The 9,987-nt window shown below is 38.2% G+C and overlaps 1 protein-coding gene and 1 non-coding gene across 3 annotated transcripts in view; one reads left to right on the top strand and one right to left on the bottom strand.

Annotated features, from left to right (window-relative positions):
* Positions 1–1,908: 1,908 nt before the first annotated feature.
* Positions 1,909–9,987, bottom strand: part of LOC125355530 (DBIRD complex subunit ZNF326-like) — a 26,258-nt gene continuing 18,179 nt past the window's right edge. For both annotated transcript variants that reach the window (XM_048351943.1, XM_048351942.1), the window contains exons 6-8: positions 9,646–9,776; positions 8,379–8,474; positions 1,909–3,074 (exon numbers count right to left, since the gene is read on the bottom strand). In XM_048351943.1, the coding sequence (XP_048207900.1) occupies positions 2,727–3,074; positions 8,379–8,474; positions 9,646–9,776 (575 nt within the window). In that variant the 3' untranslated portion in view covers positions 1,909–2,726. The remainder of the gene's footprint in view (positions 3,075–8,378; positions 8,475–9,645; positions 9,777–9,987) is intronic.
* On the top strand, positions 3,586–3,692 carry LOC125355858. The gene has a single exon (XR_007211779.1). It is a non-coding gene; the product is annotated as a U6 spliceosomal RNA (small nuclear RNA).

Raw genomic sequence — 9,987 nt, 5'->3', positions numbered from 1 at the left:
AGCTATTCGAGAAGCTGAGAGATGAGGATCATGGTTCAAAGACAACCCAGGCAAAAGAAAGTCCATGAGACTCTTATCTCCAAGAAACCACCAGAAAACCAGAAGTGGTGATGTGGTGGTTCCCAGTGATAGAGCCTTGAGCAAAAGAGGTCAGGGATTGCATCCAGGCCTAGAGTTCAAGCCCTAGGACCAGAAAAAAAGAAGGGAGAGGGAGGAGGAGAAAGAAGGAAGGGAGAAGGGAGAGAGAAGAGAGAGGGAGAGGAAGAGGGGAGGGAGAGAAATATACATATACATACATATATATATTTTTTTGGGGGGGAGGGGGTTAGTCCTGGGCCTTGGACTCAGGGCCTGAGCACTGTCCTTGGCTTCTTTTTGCTCAAGGCTAGCACTGTCACTTGAGCCACAGCGCCACTTCTGGCCATTTTCTACATATGTGGTGCTGGGGAATCGAGCCCAGGGCTTCATGTATATGAGGCAAGCACTCTTGCCAACATATGTGGTGCTGGGGAATCGAACCCAGGGCTTCATGTATATGAGGCAAGCACTCTTGCCACTAGGCCAGATTCCCAGCCCCAAAAAGTATTTTTAAAGGATGGATTTCACTAATCTCTTTTTTAAGTAAAATAGTAACTTGATGTTTTCTTGTCTTGACCATAGTATATCATCTGGCCAACTGAATTTCCTATATTTCTTAAGAAAAGGAAACAGATTTTTGGTTTCCTTCCTAGGTAGTGTCAGCAGCTCACTTTCAGCTCAGTAGCAGCTACTGAAGGGGCTGGGGATATGGCCTAGTGGATACAGAAAACGGCCAGAAGTAGCGCTGTGGCTCAAGTGGCAGAGTGCTAGCCTTGAGCAAAAAGAAGCCAGGGACAGTGCTCAGGCCCTGAGTTCAAGGCCCAGGACTGGCAAAAAATAATTAATTAATTAATTGATTAAAAAAAAAAGAAGCAGCTACTGAAGACAGACTGTCAACCATCCACAGATTACAAAGGACCAAAGTCTTTAAGGGGAAAATTCATTGGACAAAGAAACAGGGCAATTAAATAAAATTAATACTAAAAAGGCCAGACAGAATTAAAACAAGAAAGTGAAAACTAAAAAATTCCAAAAAACTTGGAGAATGGTAAGAGGAGTAACATTAAGATATGTTGTACTCATAAACTGACATGTTGAATTGAAATCCTTTTGTACAACTGCTTAAATAAAAACTATTTTTTAACCCAAAACTAGATAACCATACCTGTTACATGTTAAGTTACAAGAATAGGAAATCCTTTAAGATGTCCCCCCACAAAAACTCTTAAGTCACAGGGAATGGGAGGAAGGCATGGCTTGAGAAGACAAGTCCTAAAGTCACCTAACTGTCCCTGTCTAGACATGATTTACAATAGTAAACAGCACCCACTTTACCCACCCAGAACCACTATCTACGGACCAAAGAAGTTGCTACAGAGAAAGTGCCACTTTGAGTCTTTAACTCTCATTCCCCTGCTTAGGTAGCAGGGAATCTAATTTTAAAAGCTTTGTTTTATATAAAAAGAAGTGTCTGTGTAATTCTACAAATGCCCATATATTTATACAGTCAACTTACTGTTTTATTACTTAACTTCAGCCACACGTTTACCTATTTAATGCCTCAAATGTTGAGAAGATAAATGTCATCTGGATTCTTATTCATGAAAGACAAGATGATCTCAAGCACTTCTTGTCACTGACATAGACCAATGGTCATTTGAAGATTCATCACTTACAACATATCAGTGCCAGTCTCAGGTTCTCATTGAATACAAGTAAATAAACAAGTAAACTACCTCCCCCCCCCCCAAATTTTAAGGGATATTTGAAAGAAAATTCATTTTCTTCTTGGTTTTTCAGGCAAAATACTGGACAAATGAATTAACACAGTTGGGAAACTTATTTGTATTCAAATGTATTTTCAGGAAGATTTCAAGATTTGACACAAGCACAAAGAAAAGGAACAAACTGAAACAAGTATAAACAAGGTCAGTTCAGACTGGCCTTTGGTATGTGTTTAAAATATATTTTAGTCACACTTTTTAAAAATATGATTCAGGGGAAAAAATTAATTCAAGTCTTCTCAATCAGCTTGAAGTACTTGTGAGCTGAACTCATACATTAAGGCAAATATTGATTTTATATATTCATTTAATTGATTAACTGTTTCATTTAAATTGCTAATCCCAGAAGTTAAAAAAAAAATAAACATTTATTGCTACAAAGGGAACTGGGTACACAAAATGCCTATAAGCTATCTTAATGCAAAGTACTACGCACCATCCATGGCAGTAAAAAAAATACACAGAGCACAAAATACTTGCCCGATTTATCTCTCATAGGGTAAGGATTCCTTTTTAAATGTAATATACACTTAAAAACTCCCAAGAGCAGCATTTAATTTCAAATGATTAGGACAGATATACTAACAATACATATCCATTATCCTTAACACCTATAAGGTAATAAAAATTAAGCATAAAAATTATACAAACAATTTCCGGGATCTAAGTTTGGTAGCTATAAAAACTAAACTAAATAATCTAAGCTTCATTTTATTAGACAAGTGCCAAACATTTAGAAAGAATATAAAACAAATTTTAATATGTGGAATGCATGCAACATGAGTACGTTACGCTATTTAAATTCTTACCCTTTCCACATTAGGACAGAAATTTAAAGCTCTGTTTAAATCTAATTCCTTATATTTAATTTTCTTCTGGTTGATCAACAGGGAAATCAACAGGCTCCTTTGCTGCACCTTCGTCCACTTCTGGTTCCCCTGCTCCTTCCACTTCCCCAGCTACACCCTCTTCCCCCTCAGGCCCACCCTCTTCCCCCTCAGGCCCGCCCTCTTCCCCTCCTTCTGCCTCCCCCTCTCCTTCTGCTCCTTCGGCTTCTCCTGCTTCCTCTGCTTCTTCCACACCTTCTGCCTCTCCAGCTTCCTCCTCATCTTCCTCTTCTTCAATATGCTCATCAATCTTTTCTTCATCCTCTTCATCACCTTCTATTTGCTGATCCTGAGAATGATCTTGAATTTCAAAAGGATTTTCACCCTAAAACATGAGAAATGACTTTTACACATTTGTCTTTTTTTTATACACATTTGTCTTGACATTAGGGGAAATTTTACCTGCTAAGTCATTAAGGTGTTTTATCTTTTTTTTTTTCTTTCTTTCGTCAGTTCTGGGACTTGAATTCAGGGCCTAGGCACTGTCTCTGAGCTACTCTGTGCTCAAAGCTAGCGCTCTACCACTTGAGCTACAATGCTACTATACTATGGCATTTTCTAAGTAGTTTATTGGAGATAAGAGTCTCACAGACTTTTCTTGCCCAGGCTGGCTCCAGATCTCATCTGCCTGACTAGGATTAGATGTGAGCCACCACCCCTGGCTTGTTATTTTTAGCTTATGAAAAATCCATTTAATATTTGAGTACCTATACTGTATACTAATATGGGTATATGATTTATTGAAGCCATTACTTTATATTCTATAAACTGGAACATGTAAAAGCCTTGTTATTCTAGCTAAATTTCTAAAAAGTTTATTTAAAAAAACAAAGGCAGTGCTCGCTTCAGCAGCACATATACTAAAATTGGAACGATACAGAGAAGATTAGCATGGCCCCTGCGCAAGGATGACACGCAAATTCGTGAAGCGTTCCATATTTTTTTATAAAAAAAACAAAGGCAAATATGTGTTAATACAAATAAGAGATAAAAGATATGCATGCTATTGCATTCCATAACTATTCAGTGTACTACTCTGTATGATTTAAAACAAATGAAATGCAAGTCTCCTGTTTTAATATTAAATACAATGTTTTCTGCTATAAAACAGACAAGTCTCTAATTCAGTAAACATTATGACTCAATTTAATTTTAATAATTATGTATGTGGGCCAAATCTCATATATACCACACTATATCAAGAGACTATATTAATGTAATAAGAAATTAAGAGGTAGAGAAGAATTAAACAGCAGTAAAGAATTAAGACTAGGGGCTGGGAATGTGGCTTAGCAGTAGAGTGCTTGCCCATCATGCATGAAGCCCTGGGTTCAATTCCTCAGCACCGCACAGAAAAGGCCAGAAGTGGCACTGTGGTAAAGTGCTAGCCTTGAGCAAAAAGAAGCCAGGAACAATGCTCAGGCCCTGAGTCCAAGCCCCAGGACAGGCAAAAAAAAAAAAAAAGGGTAAGACTGAACTAGATAAGAATGATCAAGACTAAGTCAAGTAGTAACAGAAGAAATACTGGGGTGAGATCGTTCAGTGGTAGTTTGTGCTTAAGAGGTTCAACGTTCAATCCCCAGCAAAGAGAAGAGATGGAAAGCAGCTGGACACTAGTGGCTTATGTCTGTAATTGTGGCTAGTTGGGAGGCTGAGATGTAAGGATCATGGCTAGAAGTCACCCTAATAGAAAAGGTCATGAGGACTCTTATCTCTAATAAGCAACCAAAAAGCTCAAAGTAGAGCTGTGGCTTAAGTGGTAGAGTGCTAGCCTTGAGCGCAAAAGTTCAGAGACAACATCCAGGCCTTGACCCCTGGACCATCACAAAAAATAAAGGGGAAAGGAGGAGAGAGGAGGACCAAGACCAAAGAGGACTACTCTAACAGCTAAGAAAAGAGAGATGTGGCAAAAAAAAAAAAAAAATTAACAGAGCAGGTAAATTAGAATAAGGAGAGGGGGAAAAGTGAGTGCATGCAACAATTAGAATTTTCTCAAACTAAAATAAAAAAAAAGAGAGAAAATGACAAGCACAAGTGGCTCACGCCTATAATTCTAAGGTCCTTGGAGGATGAGATCTGAAGACAGTGGTTCAAAGCCAGCCCAGTCAGTAAAGTCTTGAGACTTTTTTTTTTTTGCTAGTCCTTGGGCTTGAACTCAGGGCCTAAGCACTGTCCCTGGCTTCCTTTTGCTCAAGGCTAAATTCTACCACTTGAGCCACAGCACCACTTCTGGCTTTATCTATATATGTGGTGCTGAGGAATCAAACACAGGGCTTCATGTATACCAAGCAAGCACTCTACCACTAGGCCATATTCCTAGCCCATGTCTGAGACTCTTATCTCCAATTATCCAGCAAAATCTTAAAGTAGAACTGTGGCTCAAGTAAAAACTTCAAGCCTTGAGTGAAAAATCCGAGGAGAGGAGAAGGTCTTAAGTTCAAACACCAGTTACTAGCACAAAAATTAAGAGAAAAATCGTTTTAAAAGATAGAGATTAAAGAATTCAAAGTAAAATATTTACATTTGTGTATTGCTTCTGAGAATAAAGTTATAATAAAGTCAAGATTCTAGCATGCATGAAGCCCTGGGTTCAATTCCTCACTACCACATAAACAGAAAAAGCCACAAGTGGTGCTGTGGCTCAAGTGGTAGAGTGCTAGCCTTGAGCAAAAGAAGTTCAGGGACAGCGCCCAGGCCCTAAGTTCAAGCCCCAGGACTGACGCAAAAAAAAAAAAAAGTAGGAAAAGGTAGGTTGTTTGGCAATACTGGGGTTTGAACTCCGGCTTCAAGCAGATGCTTTCTAGGCAGATGCTCTACTACATTTTGGCTTTAGATATTTTGCAAATAGGGTTTCACTTTTGCCCAGCTGGTCAAAATATCAATCCTATTTATGCTTCCCACACAGCTGAGGAGACAAACTGCATCATCGCACTCAACTTTGTACTGACTGACATGTGGTCCGCCCCATGAACTTTCTCTATGCTGGTCCTGAATTGTGATGTTACCTATCAATCTGAGCCTCCTAAGTAGCTAGGGTTATAAGCATGGTCACTGTACCTAGCTCAATAGCAGGGCTTCAATTCAAAGCTACATTCTTTTTCTTCTGTTGTACTGGAGTCTAATCACCAGGGCCTTTGCTGTTTACCAGGCAGGTGCTCTACCACTATGCCTTACACTTGGTAGCTCTACCACTCAGGGTCCAGCCACAATTCACTTTTTTTTTGCCAGTCCTGGGGCTTGAACTCAGGGCTTGAGCACTGTCTCTAGCTTCTTTCTGCTCAAGGCTAGCACTCTACCACTTGAGCCACAGTGCCACTTCTGGCTTTTTCTACATATGTGGTGCTGAGGAATCGAACCCAGGGCTTCGTGTATGCAAGGCAAGTGCTCTACCACTAGGCTATGTTCCCAGCATTCTCTATTCTCTTTTTTAAAAGTACTGTCAAAAACTTGGGCAACAGTAACAAATGTGATTAACGAATTAGAACACAGGTCCTAAGGACCAAGTCAAAAGACTGAGCTTATTTAGCTTAGAAGTAAGTCACTTGAGGGGATTAATTTGATTAACTTGCAGGTATGTATGTACCATATCAGCCTTCTTCATAGAGTAGTTGTTAATCACCACAAAAGCCAAAATAAAGTTCTTTTTTGAGGCAAGGTCCCACGAAACTGCCCTGGCTGGTATTTTGTGGGCTCAAGTTGTCCTTAGCTTTCTGAATATCTGGAACAAGTGACACGAGCCACAAGTCTAGGTTTAAACTAAACTTCTTTACTAAGAGTTAATTAACTAATGTAAAATATCAATCTTCAGGGCCGGGAATATGGCCTAGTGGCAAGAGCGCTTGCCTACTACACATGAAGCTCTCGGTTCGATTCCCCAGCACCACATATGTGGAAAACGGCCAGAAGGGGCGCTGTGGCTCAGGTGGCAGAGTGCTAGCCTAGAGCAAAAGGAAGCCAGGGACAGTGCTCAGGCCCTGAGTCCAAGGCCCAGGACTGGCAGAAAAAAAAAAAAAATCAATCTTCAATGTAACAGTGCCTTTCAGTGAAAAATTATTTTAAATTATATATTATAGCCTCTAAAACTAATCTTTAAAATTTATATTAAAATATTTTTCAAAACTAGTGAGCTCTTGTTTATACAGGTAGTGTTCACAGTAAGTTATGTAAACAAGTTTTTATGTAAAGGAAGGGCCAAGTGTAGTGGCTAATTCCTATAATCCTAACTACTCAGGAGACAGAAATCAGGAAGATAATAATCCGAGGTTGGCCCAGGCAAAAAGCACAAGATCTACCTGACAAACACAAAAAGGGTTGGGAACATAGTTCAAGTGGTAGAGCAGTGGACCTATTAAGAATGAGTCCCTGAGTTCCAACTCCAATATTGTCAAAAATTAAAAAATTAAAAATGAGTCAATAATATAAAGCAAAAATCCTGAGTAGCAAGTGGGCCAAATATACTCAATAGTTCACATGTGTTTACTTAACATTAAAGGAAACTTCCTTTCTCCTGGCCACCTTCTGATTTATAAGGGAGCTACTTTTCAAGAGAAATGTATCTGATCTACTTTAACTTTTATTCACGAAAAGAAGGCTTATCCAACCAGTAAGCTTGGAAGAATAAAACTGGGCATACAACTCAATCCCTTCTGGGCTGGGAATATGGGCTAGTGGTAAAGTGCTCGCCTATATACATGAAGCCCTGGGTTGATTCCTCAGCACCACATACATAGAAGAAGCCGGAAGTGGCTGGTAGAGTGCTAGCCTTGAGCAAAGAAAGCATCCAGGGACAGTGCTCAGGCCCTGAGTTCAAGCCCCAAGACTGGTGAAAAACAAAACAACAATTCAATCCCTTCTGGGTTTCCTAGCAATAGAAAGGAAATTTTGTTCTGTACTATGCCTTATAGTGAACCAGGGAGAGGCCTATTAGCTGCACCAATAATATAGACATGTGAAGATTAATCTATCTAATTTAGGAATGAAACAGTACAAATCCTTGAAACTATGTATCTGAAACATAGTCTCCAAGTCAACCTCTTAAAAAAATAAATTAAAAAAAAAGGCCGGGGCACCAGTGGCTCACACCTGTAATCCTAACTACTCAGGAGGCTGAGATCTGATGATCACAGTTCGAAGCCAATCCAGGCAGGAAAGCCTATGAGACACTTAGCTCCAATTAACCACCAGAAAACCAGAAGTGGTACTATGGTTTGAAGTGGTAGAGCGCTATCCTTGAGCAAAAGAGCTTAGGAACAGTGCCCAGTCCTGGGGTTCAAGCCTCACCACAGAAAGTTGGAAAGAGAAAGGGAAAGGAAAAAGGAAAGAAGTAACATTTCTGCTGCTCTTCTATCCAACTGTCTATTTCTCCAATAATTCAGAGCTGGGTAGTCCCTGAAAGTTAAAATCATTTTCTGCTTCTCCTCATCTCAACCTCAATCATTTTCTGCTTCTCCTCATCTCAACCTCAATCTTTTTTCTCAAGGAAAAAGATATGCTCCATGTATGCAAGACTTTAACTAAAATTTTCCAGCATGTTACATTATATTTAAATAAATATCACAAAAAATATGTCCCATGTAATTATTAAAGTACTACAGTATTTCCTTTCTTTAAAATTGTCCTAAAATCTTACCTTAACAAAACGTTCATATCGTGACTTCAATATTGGATTGTTTAAAATGCTTGTTGCAGTTAAGACACTTTCTCTTTTTATTTGTTCCTTATAGGCCTACAAAAAAACAAAACGCACTGAAGGTACTAGGAAAGCCATTCAATTAAAATGTTTTATTAAGACAAAATTTAAGGTTCAAATCCTTATGTTTAAGCAACATTTGTGGTAAATTAGCCACAGGTCTATTGCAACAGCAATTTACATCACCTACAGTTTAAAACATTGAACAATCATAAAACATTCAGTAAAACACAGCCATCAAACACTGTAACTCTGTCTACTACACAGTTGTTCCCTTCCTTTCTAATCTATACATATACCTCCCCAAAACCATACATTAAATTTCACGCTATCAAAAAAAATATTTCATACTGCAAAAATAGTGGTTTTTTAGGTTATAGTTATTGAAAGACTAATATTATACAAAGGAGGAAAGGAAATTTCTATTGCCACAAGGATGTCAAGATAATACAAGCTCCAAGTGTTCAAGAAGTTGAAATTAAATGAGATTCACTTCGATATAAAATATGAACTTAAGAGTCAGGTATTCTCAAAGCTTTAATATATGAATCATTAAATCTTCTTTTTAGATGAAATAATTTTCCACAATATAAAAAACTGTGTTATTTGAAGTAAACCTGACTAAATAAAATTAGCCAATATGAGCAGAAATATGCTAGTTAGTATACTTTGCAAGGAGCTCCTACACCAAGATGTAACAATAGTTACTGGTAATCTTAGTTTTAATTTTTTTCCCAACCAAAAGGAAAATTAATCAAATGTAAGCAAATCAAGTTACTTCATTTTTGTTCTAAAACACATACTCCTAAAACTGTTTTATATAACAATCTTAAATAGTAAAATCTTAAAACAGTAATAACAAAAGCAGTTCAACAATAGCTATGTTTTCCTAAATGTTTACTGTTACTAGGCTCTATTTTAAGTGGCCTTACATGTTAATCTAACGTATCTAAACACACAAGAATTACTGTCCATCTTTATCTTACAAATAAGGAAACAAAAAAATTAATTTACTTGCTTTGCATGTGCTATATACTAAACAAGAATTCAAACTCAGAAAGGTCTGCTCAAGGACCAATGATCTTAACACTATTTGTATGACTGCATATGAGTAAATACATGTGATTAAGAGGGCTATATGTAAGTAGGTATGAAATAGATAAAGGATAACAGATTAATGTAATTCTAGAATTTTATGAACATTTACCTGCTTCCCCTTGATATGATCGGGAGATTTGAGGTGCTGCTGAACTGAACTATGTAACGCAGGGATATACACGCTGCAGGCACTGCAGTGAACAGTCTCTACTTTCATCATGTGGTCATCTGCTGTAACGCCTATAAGAAAAACACAATTACTAAACAAATGATCTGTATGTCCTTTTTGTTGCTTTGCTTTGCAGTAATAAGAGACTTAACTCAAGACCTCATACTTCTTGTAGAGCTCAGGCTCTACCACCTGAGTCATATCCTAGTCCGTTTGGGGGATTTTTGGTAGTACTGGGGTTTGAACTCAAGACCTTGTGCTTGCTAGTCAGGTGCTCTACTG

Source organism: Perognathus longimembris, chromosome 7 (genome assembly GCF_023159225.1).
Source record: "Perognathus longimembris pacificus isolate PPM17 chromosome 7, ASM2315922v1, whole genome shotgun sequence".
NCBI classification, from domain to species: Eukaryota; Metazoa; Chordata; class Mammalia; order Rodentia; family Heteromyidae; genus Perognathus; species Perognathus longimembris.
The sequence above is the reverse complement of the archived record's forward strand: the minus strand, read 5'-3'. Positions and strand labels throughout refer to the sequence as shown.